General features: G+C 46.0%; 1 protein-coding gene across 2 annotated transcripts in view; it reads right to left on the bottom strand.

The window, feature by feature from the left end:
• Window positions 1-25,351, bottom strand: part of DMRT1 (doublesex and mab-3 related transcription factor 1) — a 111,574-nt gene that overhangs the window by 22,370 nt on the left and 63,853 nt on the right. Inside the window, exon 4 of one of the 2 annotated variants that reach the window (XM_047828925.1) lies at window positions 22,677-22,824. In XM_047828925.1, coding sequence (XP_047684881.1) covers window positions 22,677-22,824 — 148 coding nt within the window. The remainder of the gene's footprint in view (window positions 1-22,676; window positions 22,825-25,351) is intronic. The other variant, XM_047828926.1, reaches the window with a different exon arrangement.

Raw genomic sequence — 25,351 nt, 5'->3', positions numbered from 1 at the left:
AGATTCTGTCCTCAAAATACACCTGCTACCCGCAGACCTAAATATCTGAAATTCTACTATGAAAGATTCTTCAGAATAAATACGGATGTCTTTTTAAAATGCAAATAATCAGGACGAAGACATAAAAGCAATATTATTTTACCATGTTATTTACCAGATCATTCTCTCTCAAAAGAGGGGGGCCAGAATACTGAAAATAAGAGAAAGTCCTAGACGTGTGTGTCCCTTACTGCGTGAAGAAGTTGGAAAGGATGATCATAGCCAACCCTACTAATCCCTTCACTTCTTTCCTGGATTTGGTTCCTTCAACACCTTCAACTGCAATCTAATAATTTTGGCAGGCATAAATTCAATCCGGAACTTTCAATGGAGATCATGGAATCACCAGAAAACCAGTAACAGGTGCTACAGTTTATTGAACACTAACCACGTGCCATATGCAATCCTAATTCCTTTTCATACATTACTTCACTTGATTCACACTAACACAACAAAATGCATACTCTTACCTCCAACTTACAGGTATGAAAACCGAAGTTCAGGGTCACGCAGCACTACTCGACAACCCACGTCTGAGGCACACCCAACTCAATGCTCCACTACTCAATGGTGTCTCACCCCTCCCCTCAAAAGTTACACAGAAGAAGAGAGTCATTTGACCATGAATCACTGTTTAATCCCCCAAACCAACCACATTCTCTGAAGGGTCGCTTTTTTTTCACGTCATTTATTTTAGAAAGAGCACGTGAGCTGGGGAGAAGAGCAGAGAAGAGAAGAGAGAACCTCAAGCAGGCTCCACACTGTCAGCATGGAGCCCGACTCGGGGCTCGATCCCGTGACCCTGAGATAGCGACCTGAGCCAAAATCAAGAGTCAGATGCTCAACCAACCGAGCCACCCAGGCGCCCGGCTCACTCATACTTTAATCTTTCATTAAATCCATATATTTTGGTTAAGAAAGGTAAAAATAATTTCTTTACCATGGTATCTTTTCTTTCTTACCTCAGTAAATCATCTCTAGAATGGGGTACTTCATCAGGAAATCAGAACCTGCACATCTCCAATGGGCTAATTTCCACCAGTCTTTCCAGTTCCTTTCCCTGGCTGATGTTCCCAGATGGGAAGGAAATCCACTTGGCAACTGGCCGTGTATCCCACCATCCCAATGACTTTTGGAATTTAAGGAAATAAAAATAATTCACACTACCCGGAATCCAGGACGTAAGTGTCAGGCAGCTATGTGTTACTTTCATGGAAAACAGAGCTGGGTAAATTCACTGTCATATGTGAGTTGAAATGATACTCCAATAAGCAAACAGCACTAGATGCCCGTGGTGTCTGACTTATACCCTAGAGGCAACACCTCCACGCGAGCTTGAACTCATGTTCCTGCAACAGCATCCTGCATCCAGAGCAGACCGTGGGTCACTGACTTCCTGTCCCAGGGCTTCTCTGATGCCACGGATACCACAGTTCTTCCGGCGCACGTGTGCAAATCAGAGTGAGGGGCTTGATGCCTTAGCCGGTGGGGGATGGGAGCCTATGGATAAATGCTTCCCCTGCTTTACCCCCAGGTAGACAACTTTGAGAGGTTTCCAGGAGCTCTTCAGAAGGTTCCAGATCTAACGCCTGTTGCTGTCCTCAGTCACTCAGATCATAACACAGCTTTACGCTGGCCTTTCCTCCTTCCTTCACTCTTCCTCCTTGGAACTACCACCGACCGAACCACAGCACAGCAGTCCTTGTCTTGAGCTCTGCTTTTCAGCAGAACCCAAGCGGAGACAGGCTTTCGTTATATCCCACCAAGTTGCCTAATAACAGAGTGTTGATGGGGTGGGGATGTGAGCTTGAAAGACAGATCTGACTTTGAATCCCAGCTCTGCCATTTACTGGTCACATTCTTTGGGAGAGTGACTTCGTGAAGTCAGTGGCTTTACTACCACAAACACCCACACTTTTTGTTGTTGTTGTTGTTGTTGTTGGGATTGAAAGAAAAATCTGGAAGTAATTTCAAAAATCTCTTCAAGAACTTAAGTTATGTCAACCAAAATCTACACATGAACTTGTATGATGGTGCTATGAAATGACCAATAAAACCAGTGAAAACCTTTAGAAAATTTGACCATGAACCCAAGAAAATAAGTAAGTAAAGAGAAAAGCATCAAACATGAGAAAGTGGATACAGCCACAGGTGTAGTGTTAGGAGGTCACCCGGGAGTTGAAAACCCCACCACCTTGCCTTTCCCAGATCAAGGATTGCCACTGACCTTAGCCTAACCTTGGACTGTTACACAACCCTCGGAATGTATTTGATGCCACTCAACTATACACTTTAAAATGCCCATTTTTATGTTATATATATTTAGCATCGAAGAAAAAGTATAATTGAAAATAAATGAGGGGTGCTGGGTAGCTCAGTTGGTTGAGCATCTGACTCTTGATTTCAGCTGAGGCCATGATGCCAGGGTTGTGGGATCGAGCCCCGTACTGGGCTCTGCACTGAGCATGGAGCCAGCTTAGGATTCTCTCTCTCTCTCTCTCTCTCTCTCTCTCTCTCTCTCTCTCTCTCTCTCAAAAAAACCAAAAATTATTAGTGCTTCACTGTGAAAGATGTTACTAACATGACCCAGCAAGCTCTGTGGACTGGAACAGGTAAGTGGAAGAAGACAATGCCCTGACCAAAAAGAAAACAGAAGATAAAGAAATGAAGAAAAGGAAATCATGAGATTGTTCTCTCACCTACTATTAAATGCGCCAGAGTGGCGCCTGGGCGGCTCGGTCAGTGAAGAGTTGGACTTCGGCTCAGGTCATGGTCTCACCGCTCGTGGGTTCCAGCCCCGCGTCAGGCTCTGTGCTGACCGCTTAGAGCCCGGACCCTGCTTCAGATTCTGTGTCTCCTTCTCTCTCTGCCCCACCCCTGCTCAAATTCTGTCTCCCTTTCTCAAAAATAAAATACACATTAAAAAAATGTGTACCAGATATTTCCCGATAACAGAGCCAGCACGATCAAATCGGCAGTATCTGAGTCCCAACTACGAAGAGTCAGACCTCCTGTCACCTGAATTTGCAAAAGGAACGAATGCAGCCACTTTAGCAGTTTTCACTCAACACCCGAAGTATCAGGTAGCACACACCTTTCCTAGAAAAGCAGAGCCAAACACAAGGAGAGAAATCCATCTCTCAACATGTAGTTCCTCTGCTAAGAAAGTTCTGGGGCGAGACAGCATAGCATGCTCTCCTTCTAGAGCCCAGTGCACTACTGCCCTTATTGGTAGTGGCTGGAGACGAAGCGACACTCACATTTGCTGTAATTACAATAAAGTGTTCCCGGCCTTGAAAACGATTTGGGGATAATGTCACTTACTGCATGGGGACACTTTTCTACCTATCAATGCCCAGAACAATACACAATAAACCTCTGGTTTAACAGCAGCAAAGTGCTATTCGCAGGATTAAAAAATGAGCAAATCATTTGCCTCCATTTCCTGGAGACAAACATTTGGTTTGATAAGTAAACAAAAAGTCATTTATACTCAAAAGACCACTCAGATGGATATAAGCAGTTCTGATTTACTCCAATGGGCCTGGAGGGGTTGTAATTTATTTCAGTCCACTTAGCGCTGTAACAACTGCTTTTCAAAAACCGACATTGATTCATGAAAATGAACATACGGACTCTCTTTGCAGCATAAACCCCAACAGCCTCAGGCAACAGAAATGTCGTACAAGGCTGTGCGAGGCTGGTATGTGGAAGCGAGCAATTACGGCGGTATTTAACGCAATCTATTGCTCATCAGAAAAGCGCTTAGCACAGGAGTCAGACCCAGACAGCCACTTAACTATCCCCTCCAGCGATTACACTCTCTCAACCCAAGAGTGTGTCAAATTAAAACAACTACACATTGACTTTTTGCTTCTGTAAACATTAAGGGGTGATTGACAACTTCAGGCTGCAGCCAGCCAGGCATTATCATCCCCCTCTCTTGCTTATCTGCTCTCTGCTGCCTAGTCTGTTTGCTTTGGAGTATTCCTACAGAACACTGAAGGATTTCAGGGCTTTCCCCCCTGGAGCTCACCTAAGGAGAGTCTATCATCTCTTACATATAAACAGCTTCAGATCACCTTAAAAAACTGGGCATTTTAAAATTTAGTATTTGTCACTGTTCTTGTAGAAAAACTCCATTTCCAATTAGAAAATTGGAAAATCAGTCAGTCTTTTACCCACACTACTATTCTCACTGCTCTACTATGATCCTGATGTTGGAAGGAGTCCCTCCCCCCCCTCTTTTTTTTTTTAAATGTTTATTTATTTTTGAGAGAGAGAGAGAGAGAGAGAGAGAGAGCGAGCAGGGGAGGGGCAGAGAGAAAGGGAGACACAGAATCGGAAGCAGGTTCCAGGCTCTGAGCTGTCAGCACAGAGCCCAATGTGGGGCTGGAACTCATGTAATGTGAGATCATGGCCTGAGCCAAAGTCAGACACTTAACCAATTGAGACACCAGGTGCCCCCCATTCCCTTCTTTATTCTATTCTCCTTTATTTCACAACTGTAAGGGGAAGAAAAAAAGTACAGTTGAGATAGCAGGGAGAGACAAGTAAACAAAAGTAAAAAAAATAATAACCAAGACGATCTATTCACCAATGATATCCATGGGAATCTCCAACTGGCAACTTTATAGGCTTGTACTGTGGAATCTGACCCACAATGCCTAGTGTTCTCTGATGATCACAGAAAAAGGCCACAGATGAGTGTCAAATGTTAACCCTTCTGCCCCTTTTCCCTCTTGGTGCCAAGACCATTCAAAAGGGAAAGGAGCCTTCAATAAATGGTTCTGGGAAAACTGCATATCTACATGCAAAAAAGGATGAAGTTGGGGGCACCTGGGTGGCTCAGTCGGTTGAGCATCCAACTTTGGCTCAGGTCATGATTGTGGGTTCATGGGTTTGAGCCCCATGTCGGGCTCTGCGCTGACAGCTGAGAGCCTGGAACCTGGTTCATAGTCTGTGTCTCCCTCTCTCTCTGCCCCTCCCCTGCTCACTCTGTCTCTCCCTCTCATAAACATTAAAAAAAAGAATGAAATTGGACCCTTGCCTTACAGAAAAATGAACTCAAGATGGATCAAAGACCTAAATGTGAGAGCTTAAAGTACAGAACACTTGGAAGAAAACATGGGGGAGGGAAGCTTCATGATGTTAGATTTGGAAATGGCTTCTTGGATACAACCCCAAATGCACAGGCAACAGAAAAGACAGATTGGATTTCATCACAATTAAAAATGTCTGTGTGTATCAAAGGATACAACATAATCCAGAGTGAAATTCACAGAATGGGAAACCATATTTGCAAGTGGTCCCTCTGACAGGTGATCCATGCCACTTTTCTCCTCTAGGTTTTAATGCAAGCAAGCCCTGGTAACTCCCCAAAGCTCACATGCCTTGCCATGGCCAGAAGGCACATTTTCTACCCATTCTTGGGCTGAGATTAACCAAGTTCTAGTTTACTCACTTCCATCTGCTATTTAAAAGCAAAAGTGTACAACACGGGTCAGGTCCAAAGATGGGTTAGGCTACTGTTCCCTTTAATCATTCAATCACTTTTCCCTAAAAAGTCCTCCGCAACCCCACACGTTATTTGAAGAAGGGCCGATACTCCCACAAAAGTCAGACTTTTATTATATGTTGCTGAATCTTTCCTTCTTTCTTTCTTTAATCTCTACACCCAATGTGGGCCTTGAACTCATGACCCCATGATCAAGAGTCACACGCTCTCCCAACTGAGCCAGCCAGGCATCCCAAAAGTTAGACTTTTAAAATAATGTTTGTTGAACTTGTGTTATTTGAGTGACTCCTCTGTCTCAGGTTTAAAGACCATGAGCCTCTTCCATAAGAAAGTAGCTCCCACTTGTCTAAGATGGAACCACCGTCCAATAGAACGCCTGTGATAATGGACATGTCTTATTTCTGTATTATCCAATATGGCGGCCACTAGCCACATGTGGTTGCTGGGCACTAGAATGTGGCTAGTGTGACAGTAGAACTCGATTTTAAATTTTAATTCATTTAAATTAAAATAGCCCTATTTGTCTATAGAAGCTCCTATCTGTCTATAGAAGACAGAAGATCCTGTCTATAGAAGCTCCTGTATTTGATGGTGCAGGCCAAAGATAGCAGACTGAAGAGGAGAGCTGCAAGGCTGACAGTCTGAGGTTGGGAAGAGAAACATGGAGTCAGGAGACAGTCCATTCCAAGCTGTGCCACTTATTCTCTCTATTCAGAAGTTTGCTCTGCTCTAAAATAGGGTCAATGATTTTATCTCCACTTACCCACGGATTCAAAGAAAGATACTTGGTCTTCCTCCTTGGTTCCTCGCATAGAGCTCCTAAAACCCTTGGAATTTCCTGAGTGATAAGGGAGATAGAAGCCTCTTTGATTTTGGTAAGGTGGCACTTAGTGGGCCCCTAGACAGCTTTAAGATAGGGGTCAAGTGCCAAAAAGACCCAGGCTTAGTTAGAAGCTTGGAAGTTCTAGCCCTACCCCATCAACATCCAGGGGTGGGAGAGGGGCTGGGATTGAGTTAACCATCAATGGCCAATGATTCAATCAACCATGCCTAATGATGAACCCTCCATAAAACCCCCTTAATGACAGGGTTCAGAGAGCTTCTGGGTTAGTGAACTCATTGAAGTGCTGGGAGGATGGTGAGAAAAGGGCACGGAAGCCCTCCACCCTGTCCCCATTCCATGCCCTATACATCTCTTCCATTTGGCTATTACTGAGTTCTATCCTCTATATTAAGCCAGTAATAATATGTAAAGTACTTTCCTGAGTTCCTTGAGTCATTCTACTGATTTATCAAACCTGTGGAGGAGTTGTGGGAACCCCCCAAATTGTAGTAGGCCAGGCAAAAACGTGGGTAGCCTGGAAACCCCATTTCTGGCTGGCGTCTATAGTGGGGACAGTCTTGGGGGGTTGGGCTCTTAACCTATGGGATCTGGGCTAACTTCGGGTAGTTAGTGTCAGAACCTAATTTAACCGCAGGACACCCAGTGGTGTCGGAAGGAAAACTCCTCCCACTACCTGACAAGACCGGTGTTAGGATCAAACAAAATGGGGGCATCTGGTTGGTTCAGTTGGTATAGCATATGACTCTTTGATCTTCGGGGTTGTGAGTTCAAGGCCCACATTGGGGGAGAGCCTCCTTAAAAATAAAAAATAAAATAAAGTAAAGTAAAGTAAAGTAAAATAAAATAAAATAAAATAAAATAAAATAAAATAAAATAATAATAAAATAAAATAAAATAAAATAAAAAGGATTAAACAAAATGATGTATGTCAAAGGGCTTCTCTGGAGTAAGAGATCATTTTTAGTATTTGGCTGATCTGTAAGGTACGTTAGCTGGGCCATGAGTGCTGTGATAAGTTCACCGTAAGTAACCTTTGCATTGGTTCATAATAACATCTGGAAACAACGTGTTGCTGTCTCATTCATTTCCCTGTGTGTGAAGGCCCTAAATCTCTGCCACAATGGCCGGGAAAATAAGCAAAGACTAATTTGTAGCACTACGTTGGCGTGAATTGTTTAAAGTTATGCAGTGCACTACAAGGGCAGTGATGACAAATTGGAAATCCTTCTCCCAAAATCAGAAATAGGAAAAAAAGAAAGTTACCAAACTCTTGGGGGGTGGGGGTGGGGGTGGGCGGGGAATGCTGGAAAGAAGAGCAACAACCTGGAAGGGAAGTACTCCTGGTGACTGGAGTGTACTCGACTGTGGAAGACTCCATCTCTGGAAAAAACCCTGCTTTGGGGATTTGACTGTGAGACCAGGGTTTGCCATGGGCTAATCGGCATGTCAGAGAGTTTGGAAGGCGAGTGAGTGGTCAGCAAATTTCAGACATTAGCACGGGACCAGGAACACACTGGTTCACCAGGCCTCGCCATCCTATGTCCCAAGAACCTCATCAAGAGGAGGAGATGTTTAGAGACACTGAATTCTTCAACAGTGTTACAGACTCCACTGTGTTGCCCCAAATTCCTATGTGGAATCCCTAGACCCCAGCAAGACTGTATTGGAAATTGGTCCTTCAGGGAGACAGTTAACTGAGGTTAAATGGGGTCATAAGGGTGGGGCCCCAGCTGGACAGGACTAGTGTTCTTCTAAGAAGAATAAGAGAAGATCAGAGCTCTTTTTCTTTCTGGCTCTCTGAGCACACAGCGAGAAAAGGCCACGTGAGAAGGACACAGTGAGGCGGCCGGCCATAACCCCAAACACACCTTGACCTGGGACTTCTAACCTCCAGAGCTGTGAGGACATAAAGTTGTTATTTAACCCGCCCAGTCTGTGTGAGTTTACTATGGTGGCCTGGCAGAAGAACACAAATGGTATTAGCAGAAAACAAGAAGATAACACAGCCTTGCTTTGTTCAACGTCCGTATACACCCGTTCCTCTCATTTCCTGTAGTAGGGTTCTACTCATTACAGGCATTCCTGTGTTGAGTTGAAAGAGCTAGAGATTTACTAAAATGAGATTAAACACGTATTTCACTTGAGAATCTTGCGGTTTAATAGCTTTGCTGGGCCCTGCAACAGTTTCTGAACTCAAAACCAACCAAGCCCTTCCACATAATGGAATATTGTTCGGCCACGACAAGGAACAAAGCGCTGTCACATGGGTACCACGTGGACAAACTTCGGAGACGTAATACTAAGTGAAAAAAAGCCATGCGCTAAAGGTCACATCTTCTAGCATTCTATTTATAGGAAATATCTAGAATAGGCAAATCCACAGACAGAAAATAGACAGTAGCTTCTTCCAGGGGCTGGGAGGGAGGCAGAAATGAGGGGCGACTGCATATGGGGAACCTTTTGGGGTGATGGAAACATTCTGGGATTAGATCGTAGTGATGGTGGCACAATTTTGTCAACACACTAAAAACCACTGAACTGTACGCTTTAAGGAGATGAATTTTATGGTGTGTGAACTATGTATCAATAAAGCTGTTATAAGCAAACAAATCAATCAATCAAGCCCCAGGCCACCTCTTAACCGCGTTAGTAACAAAGGCAAACATGCCCAGGCAGGGCTACGTATTTGGAACCTTCGTCCATAAAGTTCGGTTGTGATCCCGGTTTCTAATTGAGGAAGCAAAGCCTCCCCCTTAGGTTACAAAGAGACCTCGACCAAGTCCCGAATAAGAGCAAGACGGCTGGGCACGTGGCAACTCCCCTCCACCGCCCCGCCCCGCAAGGCTTTGATGAGGCAAAGCTGTTCTGTGGACAGGAAGGGAAGGGCATGTGTTCCCGAGATCTGCTGACATGAAAGGGTCCCTGTCCCGTGCTCTCCACCATGGTTCACATCCCAGGCACGAGGCCAGGTCACGGCACTCCTGGAGTTTATTACTCGGGTACGGACCGAGCCGCCCGCGTGTACCCTGGTGGCGGGCAGGGGGAGACAGAGAGAAACTGGTCCTGCTGAGAGTTTCAAGAGTTGTTGTTGTGCCTGGCAAAACTGCACACAGGTACAACTGAACCAAACACACAGACCGTGTACATTTCCATTCCGATGCTGAGCGGCCAGCGGAGTAATTTTCATTCGCTGCTGTATTAGTGGGACACTGAGAAACCCACAAACGGCTTTCACCAAAAGAGACCATCCCCAAGCATGGTCAGCGCTGCCTCTTGTACTAGTTTTTATAGAAATATAAACGAAGCGACTCTTACAACTGCTGAAGATGCTTCCAGAAAGCATCGCTGGCCTGTGTCCACGTTTCATTTCTGCCTTTCACCCCAGCGCCCTAAATCGGTGCTTAAGACTTGAATGGAGCATGAAGCTGGCTAGATTTAACAAATAAAAACACGGGACACTGAATTAAATTTAAATTTCAGACAAAATAGAGAACTTCTAGCATAATAAAGTGTTGTGGACATGATTATATTAAAATCATTTTTTGTGGTTCAATCTGAAATTTGACTTTAACTGGCCATCCTGCGTTTGATGGCGAAGCCCCCGAGGGACAGAATGCGTTGGGCGGACGTGGGGGCTGTTCTCTCCCTCCCCTGGCGCCGGAGCCAACGGACGGCTGCTGGCCCCTGTCCCACCTCTAGAGGCCAGCACCGCATTCCCGCAATTGTGTCCTGTGCCGCTTGAGGAAGCTCAGAAGTGGCACCGTTAATCAATCTCCAGTAAGAAGACATTGCGACTCAGAGAGAACGGCCAGAAGAAGAGCAGAGGGCAGGGGCGGGAGGGGGGCTTACCACTGCGTTTAAAGAAGGGGGAGGACCCCCACCCTAGGCTGGGTGTACACCAGGAGCCCCGGATTCACTGTAGCGACACCGGGAGCCCCGGATTCACTGTGGCGCCAGATACGAAAAGACCGCAAGACGGTTCTCCTGACGGGTTCCCTGCTACACTGAAGACAGAATTTAAAAATATATGTGTTAAGAAGATGATCCTGGGGCTGCAGGGCCTGAATATTATTTTTTTATGGAGCTCATTTTTAATATCAGCACTTTTAGGGTGAATGTAAATAAACCCGATCATGCAATAAATTCAGTGTGCTCTTTTATTTTGCAGATTTAAGCTAAAACACCATAAATCTTTTCTTGGAAGCAGCATCTTTCAAGATAACAGAGGCAGCACTAGGATTTTGATACCCACTAGAAAAACCATAAATAAGCAACTGCCTTCACAGAGACCTCCCCAAGTGCATGTGCTCGGCTGACAGGTGCAGCGCTCCACGGCGGGTGGAGCGGTCCTGTGGGGTTTCTTCGCTTTGCCCCTCATCACAGGGATCATTCCCGCATATTGCAATAATCCCGGGAGAAAGGGTTCCTTGGCTTTGTAAGAAAGGACGGTGAAAATGACCAGTGCACGCAGGAGAGAGGCAACCCCACTTCCTCAGTGAAGTAACCATCCACCCTAGCCCCCCGCGAAGATTCCATAAAGTTATGCCAGTCTCAGGGAACAACGGTTGGAAGGCACATAAACGCTGGCCACCATTCTTTACAGCAGAAGCCCAGCTGGAAGCTGACCTCAGCCTATATTGTATACCCGTGTATATGCGCAAGATGGGAAGTATATGCCTATATATAAATACATATAAAGCTAACTTTCAGTGTTCGGAAAACAAAAGCTATCCCCATATAACAGCCAAATTCTGACATAACTCAATTTGGACACCTCATCTGGTGTGCAGTGCACTCATTCGCAGTGTAAACCCCACCGCGCCGGGCAATGATATACTGTAATGTCACATCGCAATCTGGATTTACTATAAAGGGCCGCTGACGAGCTTCAGAGCAGTAAACATTGCAGCGAGGTGTATTTCACACTGAGCTGGTTTTTATGAAGAACACTTCACCGCCCAGGCACGGCACCTGGATGATGGATGGTGAAAGATGCTTGACAAGCTTCATCATTGTTTGTAAATCTTAACTGTTCCTGCTCACTAACTCTGGAGGCAATTTTCAAAGACAGCGGCCGACAGAAGGACAGCACAGCTCTCCTGAAGGTTATTCAAGTTGTACTTGGCCTGGGCCGTGCCTCTGAGGCGCTGAAGGGGGGAAATAAACTCCCGAGTTACTCCGCACCAGGCCGGGAAAGCATCACTGAGGCCCAGTGCATTCAGGTCAGACGGAGATGAAATCTCACATGTGAGGACATCAGATGCTCTAGCCAGAGTGGCTGCTGTATCCCCCAAGTTTGTGCCCAGGGGGATGCTACCTCTTCAGGATTTTTAAGTAGAAATGGTCGCTGAATGAGCAACAGAATCGGCAAACTCAGTGATGTGTGATGTGCCCACAGAAGGCTGGGTTCCCTGCATGATCAGGCAGGCAGGGGACCAGACAGCTCACTTGAACTCCATCAACATAAAATCAGCACAGACGACACGGGCACGCACGGTCTTCTAGTTAATTATGTTCAGTCTAGTTATGTCAGGACACGCAGGAGTTCCTAAAAGCATAGTTTCCAGAGCTCACCCTCTGTGCCCTGTTCTAGACCCATCTTCTTTAGCCCAAAGGAAAACCCCTGCAAAGGGGGCCCTGTATACTGAACTTAGAGTTTTAAGAGAATAAATAAATTAAATATGTAAAAAGCAGCCTCGTAATAAGCTGCGGACAGACTAGGCAGAATGTAAAATACTGCCTTTCTCAAAAAGTATCTGGGGAAAACAGACAAGCCTTCAATTCACCCTAATTTCTTTTTAATGTTTATTTATTTTTGAGAGAGAAAGTGAGAGACAGAGAGAGAATGAGCAGAGAAGGAGGAGAGAGAAAGGTAGACACAGAATCTGAAGCAGGATCCAGGCTCCAAGCTGTCAGCACAGAGCCCAACGTGGGACTCGAACCCACAAGCCATGAGATCACGATCTGAGCTGAAGTTGGACGCTTAACCGACTGAGCCACCCAGGCGACCCTTACTCACCCTAATTTTAAAATAACACAGAATAGCCACAGAAAATAAAAATTACTATAGAAAAGTAGCTGACTGTGTTTCTATTTACATTTATAATTTCAAATCTGATAACTAGTTTTTTAACTTTATTATGTCTGCCTTCATCAAATATCAACAGTCTGTCCTGTTAAATACAAAGAAAATACATATATAACCACAAAATTAAAAGTTGGCTTTACTGTGCTAAGTCAAAGAGACATTCTATAGTTTACATTTAGCTTTGGGAAGAGCAATGTAAATATTATACCTGATACGCTGGTGGGTTTTTTAAGTCTACTTTACAGCGTTTTTGTTGTTTTTGTTTTTGTTTTCTGTGATAACCACATGCTATAGAAAGACATCCCTAGAAGGGTTATTCCTGCATGATGCATATGATGAAAGAGTAGGTTCCAGAGTTTTATTGTTACAGAAAAAGCATTACTATTGCATGCATATCTTTGATCTCAGCAGATAGAACATTTCCAACCCCCAATGACAGCCACCATTTCCATGAAAGTTTGTCACACATGAGAATGCCAGACTGTTGCTCAGTGAGGCCTTAAACAGGCTAAGTCAGTCATCACTGTTCCTCAGTTTCTCTATCTGCCACTTGGAAATGAGGACCTCTTCTCCTCTCACTGTCTCTGAGCCTCATTGTCCTCATCCATAATATGGGGGTAATAATACTACTGTAAGAATTGGGGGCGCCTGAATGGCTTAATCGGTTAAGCGTCTGACTCGTGATTTCAGCTCTGGTCGTGATCTCATGGTATGTGAGTTCAAGCCCTGCATCAGCCTCCGTGCTGACAGTACAGAGCCTGCTTGGGATTCTCTCTCTCTCTCTGCCCCTCCCCAGCTCATGTGTACATGCTCTCTCTCTCTCACAAAACAAATAATGAAATAAACTTTAAAAAAATTAAATGAGGGGCACCTGGGTGGCTCAGTCAGTTAAGTGTTCAACTCTTGATTTCAGTTCAGGTCAGGAGATTGAGCCCATGTCAGGCTCTACACTGAGCATAGAGCCTGCTTAAGATTTTCTCTCTCTCTACCTGCCCCTACCCTGTTTGCATGTGCTCTCTCTCTCTCTCTCTCAGGGAAAAAAAAAAAAGAATTAAATGAGTTATCCCCACCGAGCACACAGAACTTTGTCTTACAGACGTTGGAAGAGCTATCTAACTGTGAGGGAAGGGCGGGAAGAGAAACCATAAGATATCCTAGCAGAAGGAACGCCCGGAGGAGTGCTTCAGAGACCTGAGTCCCTATGCTGGCTCCTGTTCCTCAACACTGACAACAAGGCCAGAGATGTCACAGTGCCCCACCCCCACCTGGCCTCTCTTAAGTATGGTTAGTGAGGAAGCCCCTCTTGACCTCACTCGCAGGGCTGTGTTACTCATCAAAATAACAATATAAGCAATATATGCAAAGAAATAAGTCTTTTAAGTTTGAGTTTTCCAAAGGGAATATGGGGAATATTCTATGTGACATGAATCCAGGATACATTGTAGCCTGGAGGTTGTACCCTACATTTGCCCATGTCTGCTTTATTTCACTGACTGGTTCACCAGAACACCTGACTCCAGGCTCGTGAGGCACCAGCAGGAAGGATCCAGAGGTCGGTTTCTTATTCATCCAAGAACCTACGAACGACCCCAGGAGCCCTTTGAGAACAGGGCATGATGTGAGGCCCCCTGGCAAAGCGCAAACCTGAATGAGCATGATAGCTGTGCTCCCTGTGTGAGGCCACACTCTGATAACTCTTGCAGAAAGGGCTACAGTGAGTGAACTTCTTATGTGAGTCTGACCTTCCTCAGGTAGGTCCTTGGGAAGTGCCTGTTCTTTCTAGACTGGTGCTGGCCTGGTCAGGGGGCAGTGTTTTACACAGAAGACATGCTGGAGGCCCCTCAGTTCTCAATCTTTCCCACAGTTTGCCTTGTAGGGGGCTCTTTTCAAGTTGGAAGAAAAAGAGGTTTGAAGAAACAATGGAGGGGCGCCTGGGTGGCGCAGTCGGTTAAGCGTCCGACTTCAGCCAGGTCATGATCTCGCGGTCCGGGAGTTCGAGCCCCGCGTCGGGCTCTGGGCTGATGGCTCAGAGCCTGGAGCCTGTTTCCGATCCTGTGTCTCCCTCTCTCTCTGCCCCTCCCCCGTTCATGCTCTGTCTCTCTCTGTCCCAAAAATAAATAAACGTTAAAAAAAAAAAAAAATTAAAATAAAAAAAAAAAGAAACAATGGAAATCAGTGTGCCCGCATCGAACGGCACTTCAGTTCGCTTTCAGGGATATTCTTTAGCTACAAAGAAACGTGCTGGTGTCCTTCCGTACCCCTCTTCCTTGGTTGTTCCCTCTGCTTTTCTTAGCAAACATATCACTTGTGATACATTAAAAATAAGCCTCCAAAGCTGCTAGTTCTAAATGTTTATTATATGCTTATTAAATTATTATGCTTCATCTTCCTTACTCAGAATACCACAATGACTAACTAATTTCAAGAATCACAATACACATGTGGTTAGTTTCAAACAGGGCCCCCGTAGGGCTAAACAATAGGCCCTCCTTAGATTGTAATGACTTTTATTTGCACAGTCCACTGCCATTCACCTGCAGGAAGATATTTAAGACATGGTGACAGGTCTTCATATGGGAATAAGGGAGTTGACAACTTCCTCCATGCCTTTTTAACATAATTGTTTATGTGGCCCATATAGAATAGGTAAAGCTGTTATTACATTTTTCAACTTTCCAGATGAGGGAAGTAAGGCTGGAAGAGATTAAATGAGCATGGTACAATCAGGCCCAGAGCTGGGGATCTGAGCCAGATCTCCTCTCCTGGGGTGGGATCCATTGCCTTGCACACACTGGCCTCTATGGTCATTGCCAACGAATGCCCCACATACTTTTCTGTGCAAAGCTGGAGCTGAAAATAAAACGGTTACATAAAGACAGGTTTACTAGTCAAGTGCTTTTCTTTAAAATTTAGCGAATGGTAAGTCATTTCCTAAAGAGCCAAGTTTAAACTTAACATTTTATAAATGTTGCATAAAACATACTCAGCTTTCCTTAAAGCAGAGAAAGAAAAGGGTCAATGTTTTTCTCCCCTGCAGGCTTGCCATACACTTAAGAGCAGAATATACACAAGAAAAGCAGCCCTCGGATGCCTTGGCCTCCCCTCCTTCCTGTCTGAGCAGGACTCTAAAACATTTTTGGAACATCTTTCTCCCTGACAAGAAGAACTGCCTGAAATGTCAACACACCCCTTGCAGAAAGGAATGGTGGAAGTTTGTACAGTATTTCGCCGTCTCTTGCTGCATTTTGTGATTTACAGAGCCTGTTTCCATAGGCGACATGATTTCATCCTCATAACACCTGTGTGGGTTTGACACATCCCACCCCCTCGCCTTCTGTTAAGGGGTGAGGGAAGCAAGGGTCCAGGAGGAGAGTCTGGTACTCCCAAGGCTACACAGCTGGTTAGTGGTGGCTCCACTGAGATGCTAAGCACAGAATGTTTCCAGCACCCCACCCAGGGGCCGTGGCAGAAGCTCACATCCCCTCATGAAAGGGCGGTGGTGACATCCCAGATCGTGAGCAGGGGGAGACCTGAGGGTGCTTCCAACAGGCAGCGCCGCGTCAGTGTTCTCACCTGAGAAATGAGATGGATGGTCTTTTGCTAAAATCCAACATGCGGCAGGAAGCAAAACCACTCCATGGGGTGAAAGCTTAACCACTTTGCGTGTGCTCGTGACAACAGTGGGGGAGGGAGCCGATGCCATCAGTGAAATCAGGCACCTCTAGAGTCACTCAGCTACAACACTGCTAATGGCGAATGGATTAAAAAAGTTATGGGGGGTGCCTGGGTGGCTCAGTCGGTTGAGCGTCCGACTTCAGCTCAGATCACGATCTCACGGTCCGTGAGTTCGAGCCCCGAGTCGGGCTCTGGGCTGATGGCTCAGTGCCTGGAGCCTGCTTCCGATTCTGTGTCTCCTTCTCTCTCTGCCCCTCCCCCATTCATGCTCTGTCTCTCTCTGTCTCAAAAATAAATAAAAATGTTAAAAAAAAAAAATTAAAAAAAAAAAAAAAAAAGTCATGTCTGGGAACGCCTAGACTTCTGCAAGCTTCCCAGACATCACAGAAGGAAGACAAGGCCTTCAACTCAGAGAGGCCCTTCCACTGTCCTTGGCCATCTGACCTTTGGGGGAAAATGTAAATGCTTTGTATCTTGCTTCACGGAGCTGCTGACATCCTATGGGTGCAAAATGAATAATACAAGAAGAGCTCATAATATATAAGGAGCATCTCAAATGAGTGTTTCTTTCTCCCAGAAAGAGCAGAGGTTGAATGTAAAGGAAGGGTGTTTGCACAGGGGCCTGCCACTTGGGTCTGCACTGGAAGGCGCCAAAGAACCAGAAGAAACCGAACGTACCAGCTGTAACTTTACACCGAGACTGCAAAATAAACAGACAAAAAAATCAAAGTGTGTTCATCTTTCTCATTGTGAACTGAAACCGTTTCGCAAGGGTTGGCCAGTCAAGTACACTCCAAGAACCTATACACAAGAATCCAACACGTAGAGAAAGATGCCTGGCTTACGGACATGAAATGTCGCCCGCCCATAAGCACGGGTGTATCTGTTAACGCAGAGACACTGCTGTGGAGACGCACCTCTTTACTGGGAGCCAGGAAGCGTTAGTTTCAGGGCGGTCCTGCCACCATTTCGGGAACCACCTGCATCTGTTACTATGAACATTTTACAATCCCCCACGGTCTGATGCTTTAATAAGATACAACAAAAATGAATTACTAAGATCGTAATAAAAAGATGGAAAGTAACGAGAGCTGGCTGGAGAATTCGGAACCCTCATACACTGGTGGGAACGTGCAATGGCGTGGCAGAGGAGTTCGACAGGTCCTCAAAAAGTTAAACACAGACTTACACGATCTAGCAATTCCGCTGCTGAGGATGTACTCGGAAGAGCTGAAAACGGGTCTTCAAATAAAGAACACGAAGATTCCCGGCGGTGCTATTCACAATAACCAGTAAAAGGTACTAACAACCCAAATGTCCATCAACTGATGAACAGAAGACGACGTGGTTTAGTCACACAATGGACTCTCAGTAGGCCATAAAAAGGAGTGAAGTACTTACTACCTGTCACAACGTGGAAGAACCCTGAAAATGTTACGCTAAGGGAAAGAAGCCAGTCACAAAATACCACGTGTTGTATGATTCCCATGAACCTTCCGGAATAGGCAAGTCCATTAAGACAGAAAGCAAATTTGTGGTTGCCAGGGCGCTGGGGGTGGGGGGAGTAGGGTTGAGTAAGGGAAGACCACTTAGCGGGTATGGGATTTCCTTCTGGGGAGATAAAGATGCCTTTGAACTAAATAAAGGTCATGGCTGCTGAACACTGCAAAGGTCCTAAGCGCCGCTTAATTGTATACTTCAAAATGGTGAATCGTTAATTTTATGACAGGTGGATTGCGCTTCCAAAACAAACAAACAAACAAATAAACAAAAAATGAATTCCTAGAAAAAGGAAGGACAAAAAAATTCAAGCCCCAAGTTTCAAGTGAGAGTCAACAGACATAAAATCGCTGTGTCAAACTAAGTTTTTGTTTGCTTTTAGGTCCTTTGCTTACCTCTCCTTACACCAGTAACTCAGCACTCACAGCTGCCTCCCCCCCATCCCATCTGGTCTTGCTGACTCAACACCCTGCCACGGAACCTGCTGGCGGTGGCCCTGCCCCACACACCCCGTACCAGCAAACTTCCCTCCACAAGATCACTCCCGTCAGCTCACAAACCCATCTCCTTTCTTCGAAAAAGACAGATCTTCCTTGAACTCCGCTCCCCTCCCGCGGCTAGCCCATGTCACTTCCGCCCTCCCAGCAGAACTCCCTGAAGACCTGTCTGTGCCCAGCCTGGGGGGCCCCCAACCTTCTCTCCCACGCACTCCTGAATGCAGTCCGGCTTTGGTTCCCACCTCCAACCCCGCTGGCCTCGGCCCCCCATCATTTCTACCTCCCAACAGCCAGTGGTCGATCCCAGCCCTCATCTGACCCACCAACTTCCGTGGCTCTGCTCAATGCACCGTTGTCTTCGCATGGCTTCCAAGATAGCAATCCCCGCGAGCTCTCCCCCCACCCCACGGGCTGCTCCTGTCACGATCTCCTTCACTGGTCCTCTTCATGTGCGACGCACCTGCGGAGACTGGAGGGCCCTGGGGCTCCAACTTCCATCATTCGTTCTGCTCTGTCTACACTCGCTTCCCTGGGGGCTTTCATCACACTGGCTTCAAGGAACACTGAGGCACGGAACTCGCAGGTTTCTTTTTTTGTAAGTTTTTTTTTAATGTTTATTTACTTTTTCAGAGAGAGAGTGAGAGACAGAGTTTGAGAGGGGGAGGGCCAGACAGGGAGGGAGACACAGAATGTGAAGCAGGCTCCGGGCTCTGAGCTGTCAGCACAGAGCCCGACCTTCCCACAGCTGTGAGGTCATGACCTGAGCTGAAGTTGAATGCGTAACTGACTGAGCCACCCAGGCGCCCCACTCGCAGGTTTTTTTAATTCCAGCGACGGTCTCTCAACTTGGGACTTCATACATCCAATTCCTACTGGACGATCCACTCGGATGACTCATGAACATCTCTAACTTCCTATGTGCAGAATTCAAGTCCTAGCTCCCCACAAACCTCTTTTTCCCACGGTCTTCTTTACCTCCATAAATGGAAACTCCTGGGTCAGGTCAGAACTTAGGGAGTCCTCCCTCACTTCCCCCTTGCTGGCCCATCCCAAATCCATGAGCAAATCCTGCTGGTTCTCTCTCCGAAACGGATCTAGAACGAAACCACCTGCCTCACCACCACACTCCCACCCTGACCAAGCCACTGCCACCTTCTGCAACGATTATGACAACTTCTGCCGCCCCCCCCCCCCCGCCTCCACCTTCATCCCTACCGTCTGTTCTTACGCAGCTGCGAGCGTGATCTTCCAAAACCACAAAACAGACATATCTCCCATGTCACCTCTTCACTGGAACTCCATGGCTTCTCGTGTCACTTGAAATAAAAGCCAAAGTGCTCGCGGTGGCTTACAAAGTCCTACACCACGACCAGGCCTCGCTGTCTCTCTGATCTACCTCCCGATAGGTCAGGACATGGAAAGGGGAAGAAATGCTTCCTAGCTTTTTGACAAAGAAAGCCATTAAACAGCAACACAGGAAAATGGAAACTTTCCCTGTAATCCTCCCCCACACACAGTCTATTCATACGTTGCAATCTGCAGCAAAAGCAGACAAAAACTTTGAACCGGGACTCATTTAAGCGGTACAGAGGTTAAGCTTGTCTTGAAAGAAACTGAAGAGGGGTGACTGGGTGGCTCGGCCAGTTAAGCACCCGATTCGGCTCAGGTCATGATCACAGTTTGTGAGTTCGAGCCTCGCGCTGGGCTCTGTGCTGACAGCTCGGAGCCTGGAGCCTGCTTCGGATTCTGTGTCTCCCTCTTTGTCTGCCCTTCTCCCCCACTCATGTCTCTCTCTCTCTCTCTCTCTCTCTCTCTCTCTCTCTCTCTCTCTCTCTCTCCTCCCTCTTCTCTTAAAAATAAAACATTAAAAAAAATTTTTTTTAATGTTTTATTTCTGAGACAAAGAGAGACAGAAAATGAGCAATGGAGGGGCAGAGAGAGAGGGAGACACAGAATCCTAAGCAGGCTCCAGGCTCTGAGCTGTCAGCACAGAGCCCGACATGGGGCTCGAACTCACAAACCACAAGATCATGACCTGAGCTGAAGTCGGACATTTAGCCAACTGAGCCACCCAGGCACCCCTCAAAAATACACATTTAAAAAAAAAGAAACTGAAGAAAAATTTAATTTAATGGACAAATGTATACTTTAAACATTAAACCTACTGCAAACCAACCAACTTTTCTAATTACTTACAAGTCCCCACTTAGATCTTCCAATCACATCTTACTAACTCAACCGATCAAAGGATCTCAACTCAAACCTGACAGGAGTGAGAAACACAACTGGCTGATGGCCAGCCTCTGCCACCTTGTCACAAGTGAACGCACTGCTGCCCCTACCCCTGCCCACTGCACCCTGCCGCCAGGCTCAGCCCCACTTGGCAAAAGGGCCTATGTTGCCCCAAGTGCTTCCTGCTTGTGTCAGTGCTGACGGTAAAACTTGAGGATCCATCGTTCCAAGAGATAACGCCTAGGGTGCCCTTGGTGGCCCCCAAACACAACTTCCTCTTCCCTTCCACCTGCTCTGTAAACACTGCATGCAACACAAAAGCCCCAAATACCAGGCGTTTGGAAGTCATGAAGCCGCACGTCTTTAAAAAATTAGCTGACATGTAGATTTTCTATGAATTCACATTCTCCTGCTCCATGGCAACCGGAAAGCAGAGGTTACTGAGTTTCACTGTGGCCCTTCCCAGCTAAGCCCCTCCTGTGGGAAGCTCCACCCTCCCGATTAATTAGTGGTGAGTGGGCGGGGCGCCAGAAGTGCAAGTCTGAGGCCTCCTCTCACTTTCAAGCCCAAGTATCACCAGCGAAGTTGTAACCAATCCTCAAGGTTATTCACACAGTTATTTCCCTCTGAGTGCTGGTCCTTCCCGTCCTGGACTGTAACCTCTCTCCTTCTGAGCCTCTGCCTTTGCTGCCATAAATTCAAAAACCCCCTGCTCCTCCTCAGAGCTGTCCCTCTCCGCTCTAATAAACTTCCTCTTATCTTTTTATCTTCCTGCCCTGCTCTGAATTTACACCTTTCTCTCAAGAGTGTGAGTGGCTTCTGAAAATATTCCATTATTCCAGGAGCAAGAAGCTCAGGCAATTTCTTCCTGGAAGTAGGTTTCGCTCCTAATTTTCTGTACAAACGAACGTTTCTTTAACTGCTTCATCGCTAAATTCTGCGCTGACTCCATCAGACAAGGAGTTAGGATCCTGACCCTTTAGGCTGGTATTTCTTTACAGAGCGAGCTCATTTAAAAAATAATACCTGATTCATTTATTCATTCATTCATCCACTGGCTCAACCAATCAACAACAAATAAAAGGCATCATAGCAGGTAAAAAGGTATGTAACATGTGTTCGCTGTCCCCAAAGAGCTTAAAATCCAGAAAAATACATAGAATCAGAGACAGTAAGAAAGAAGGACCATATGGGCATACGTTCTATGGTATGAATATTTATAATACAGAGTTGTGTTTGTACACTCCTGACAAGAGTCAAAGTGAAAAAAAAATCAACGTGTACTTCCATCCATCTATAGTTCAAAGTGATTGGTTCCCTTGTACTCTATATTCAACATTAATGAAGTCCTCTATTTCATCTTGGTATGGCAAATAAAGTATAAATTGCCCACCTTTTTTAGAATTGTTTTGAACTTGGAAATCAAAGCATGGTTCTGATTCTCCTTCCCTAAACCAAGAGAGTCAAGTTATTTTGTAGACAGTCAAGTTATTTTGAAAACCTCTCTTTTTATGTAGTACAGGGTGGGTTCCAAGAGTCGATTTACTACCACACCACTTGCTACTGCCCTGATTTCTACTTCTGCCTTGAATGTATACACGTCTCACTTTCCTAGGTCAAAAGATAAAGCTTAAATATAAGGATCTTAAAAATGGGGTCTGGAAACACAGCTGCCATGAGAGACCTGCCCATCTTTAACAGCATAAATACTGGGGAGAAGGTTAAAATTGAAGTTGAGGAACTGTGTATTTCAAAGTGCTTTGGCTCATTAAAGTCATTTTTATTTTAAAGCCTTTATACCAGAGTTATTTGCATTGCTACTGCATAAACTCTGAGGCCTATGGTATTCAAAAATGTTTTATTATTCTATTCGCTCCCCCAAAAGATGAATACGCCTTCAATTTGAGAATGGAAAAGTTTTGGAAAACAGGTATTCAGTACACAGAAACACTTCACCAAAAATGATCAGGATTTGAACCATGCTTTCCTTTGAGTTTGTATTTCATATTGATCCTCCTGAAAATATATTTGTTAGCTTCTGATGGGAGGGAGGCTCTCACTGTATTCTTGGCACTCCAGGTATTCAGAAAAGAATCATGTGGTATTAATTTAGAGAAGCAAAAACATCCCACAACTAAAAGCTGTAAAGAATACTCACAGAGGAGGCACAGTGATCTTCCAAGGGCTCCTGACCAGCAAGCCCTCGGAGAGGTCTAGAGAGCCGGCCTTGGACGCTAGGCCTCCCTCCACCCCAATCCAGGCTCTGCACAACCGGGCACCTACCGCTTGCTTTGGCTTCCGAATAAGAGGGGCCGTCCTCAAAAGTGAAGATCTGGGACACGCTCTGGCCCAGGTAGGAGGGAGGCGGGTAGTAAGAATGCATTCTGTACTGCGAGCTCATTGCGTGGCGGTTCTCCGAGTTCTTCATCTGCTTGAGAAAAAAAGAAAGGCGACGTTGAGCCCAAAGCTGCATTTTACAATTATTACAAGACCTGCCGATAAGGGGAATAGCCCACTGATGCTGGAAGTATCCTCAACCATGAACAGAGCATGGACCCCAGCTATACTAAGGATGTGTGCATCCTCACAGTGCCTCTTCTATCTTGGGGTCCCTACTAGAGCTCCCCTAAAACCCCACTTAGTCACATGATACTCAATTAACCAGCACTACGGAAAACACAGCAATAGAGAGGAGACAGCACGGCATAGGAGCTGGTTCGTCGCTGTACCTCCGTCTAACTTATTTGGCCAGGAGCCTCATGTGTAAACCTGGCATCTTACCTTGGGTTAGCTCACGGTATTCAGAGAAAAAGAATATTTTAGAGGCGCCCGGGTGGCTCAGGTCATGATCTCACGGTTCAGGAGCTGGAGCCTGCTTTGGATTCTGTGTCTCCCTCTCTCTGCCCCTCCCCTGCTCGCGCACTGTCTCTCTCTCTCTCTCTCTCTCTCTCTCTCTCTCTCTCTCTCAAAAATAAGTAAAAATATTTTTTAAGAGAATATTTTTAAAAAGACAACACACAAAGCATGTGTAAGGGTAAGCTGTTGTCATCACGATGGTGATGTGCTGGATACTGTCCTCAACGTCTGTTCCCACCCTGTTCCATGCTCTTCCTGCAGCAAGAAACCCAAGTGTGGGATCTCCGCTTCCCAGACCCTCCTGTCACCAGGGTTCTGGAGGTGATGCGGATTCTGCAAACCGGACATGCAGTGAGACGTGGAGGGCAGAAGGCAGGCACATGCTGTCCCCTCCAGCAGCGGTGGCAGCCAGCCTCAGCGGTCGTGTGTCTTTATGGCAACCGGACTCTGTCTTTGGGACAGTGAGGCAGCTTTTAACTAAGGAGCAGCACCCCATCGCTTCCTGACCTCTCACTCAAAGACTTAAAAGGGCCCCCCTTCTGCTTTCTCAGCACTTCCTGGCCATTTCCACAAACATGGAGACCTGCTCTGTTTCCCGCATGGCCCCTGGAACAGACACTGAGCTTTACACATGTGATCGTTATCTCCCCAGCAAGAACAGCTAGACTTCAATGATTTATACTGCATTTCAACAATTAAACTTAGAGGCACCTGGGTGGCTCACGTCAGTTAAGCTTTCGACTTCAGCTCAGGTCATGATCTCACGGCCTAGGAGTTCAAGCCCCGCATCAGGCTCTCTCTCTGTCAGCACAGAGCCCGCTTCAGATCCTCTGTCTCCCTTGCTCCCTGCCGCTCCCCTGCTCACATGCTATCTCAACAATAAACAAAAAAATTAAATTTAGGTGACATTAACTTTATTTAAAAGTCAATTTAAGGGAACATTCAGGAAAAATCAATATTGTCCAAGGATTAAAGAGTAATTTCAAACTCATGTCTTTCAATCAAATAAATCATACTAACATGACAGAGGCTGGCGGGGTTCCTCAAGATTATCTATGAATGTTAAATTTGGGACAGTTTTCCAATTACTACAGGCCTACGTGTACTTTGAATGTTTGACACGGAAAGGCCAGAGTTCCTAACCTTCTGTCTGCCGATTTGAGAAGCTCAAGGGACTCATTTTTGCCCCTCCCAAGTGCCCCCCCCAGCACAAATGAATGCTCTGATGGGCACATTACTTCTTGGAGAAGCCCAGAAGACTCTATTCTGGTTGATTAATTTCTTTCAACTGAAGTTTTCTGGGAAGTTCCCTTTACTCTTTCCAGTTTGTTTCCCTGAAGCATATGAAACAGTATCTCTCCTAGCTCAGTCACCCAATTTTCATCTTCTACCTTCTCCTAAGTCCTTACTAAGAGGGCAAGCAAGCCATACTTGGAAATAGGCAAAGGGGAAATTGGCTGCCCTTAATGAGCAGCCCACATCAGGAGAGCAATTAAGGGGCCATGAAATCATTTAGGAGGGTGGTGACAATCAGCAGTCACCTAACTGCACAGCACCCAGTTATCAGTTAAACCAGTGCATCCCAGGGCTCTCTTACTGGGCACGCAAATGGCCTGAGGCTAAGTGGATCCTGATTCAGTAAATATGGGGCGGGGCCTCAGTCTGGCACAGTCCCAGGAGATGCTGATTCTGCTGGCTCAAAACTCTCACTTTGGTGACCAGGGACTAGAGCAAATGATACATTCTCTCCTACTTCGCACCCATAAGAGGCCAGCGACCAACACGGTTTACAACCATCAACTTTCCGCTTGAGCTGAGGGAGGATGGAAACCAAGTAAAGAGCACTTTAACTTTTCACTGTTTTTCTTTTCATACGTGAGATTCCTCGGCGTGAAAGGAATCTTTTCAGGGGTCTGCCACCATCTAGAATCGCTGCAGTGGTGGTAACAACCTCAAACAATCTTCAAACCCTCAAATAGCCGTTTCTGCCTCTACACACTTCCCTCAAGTCAATTACACAGTGTAAGTAATGAACACTGAATGGGAAGCCAGGGGTCAGCTTTAGAGCACAAAGCGCCATCATACACACGATGAAGCCTCCT

This window comes from Prionailurus viverrinus, chromosome D4 (genome assembly GCF_022837055.1).
Source record: "Prionailurus viverrinus isolate Anna chromosome D4, UM_Priviv_1.0, whole genome shotgun sequence".
Lineage (NCBI taxonomy): Eukaryota > Metazoa > Chordata > Mammalia > Carnivora > Felidae > Prionailurus > Prionailurus viverrinus.
This window is presented reverse-complemented; position numbering and strand designations above follow the sequence as displayed.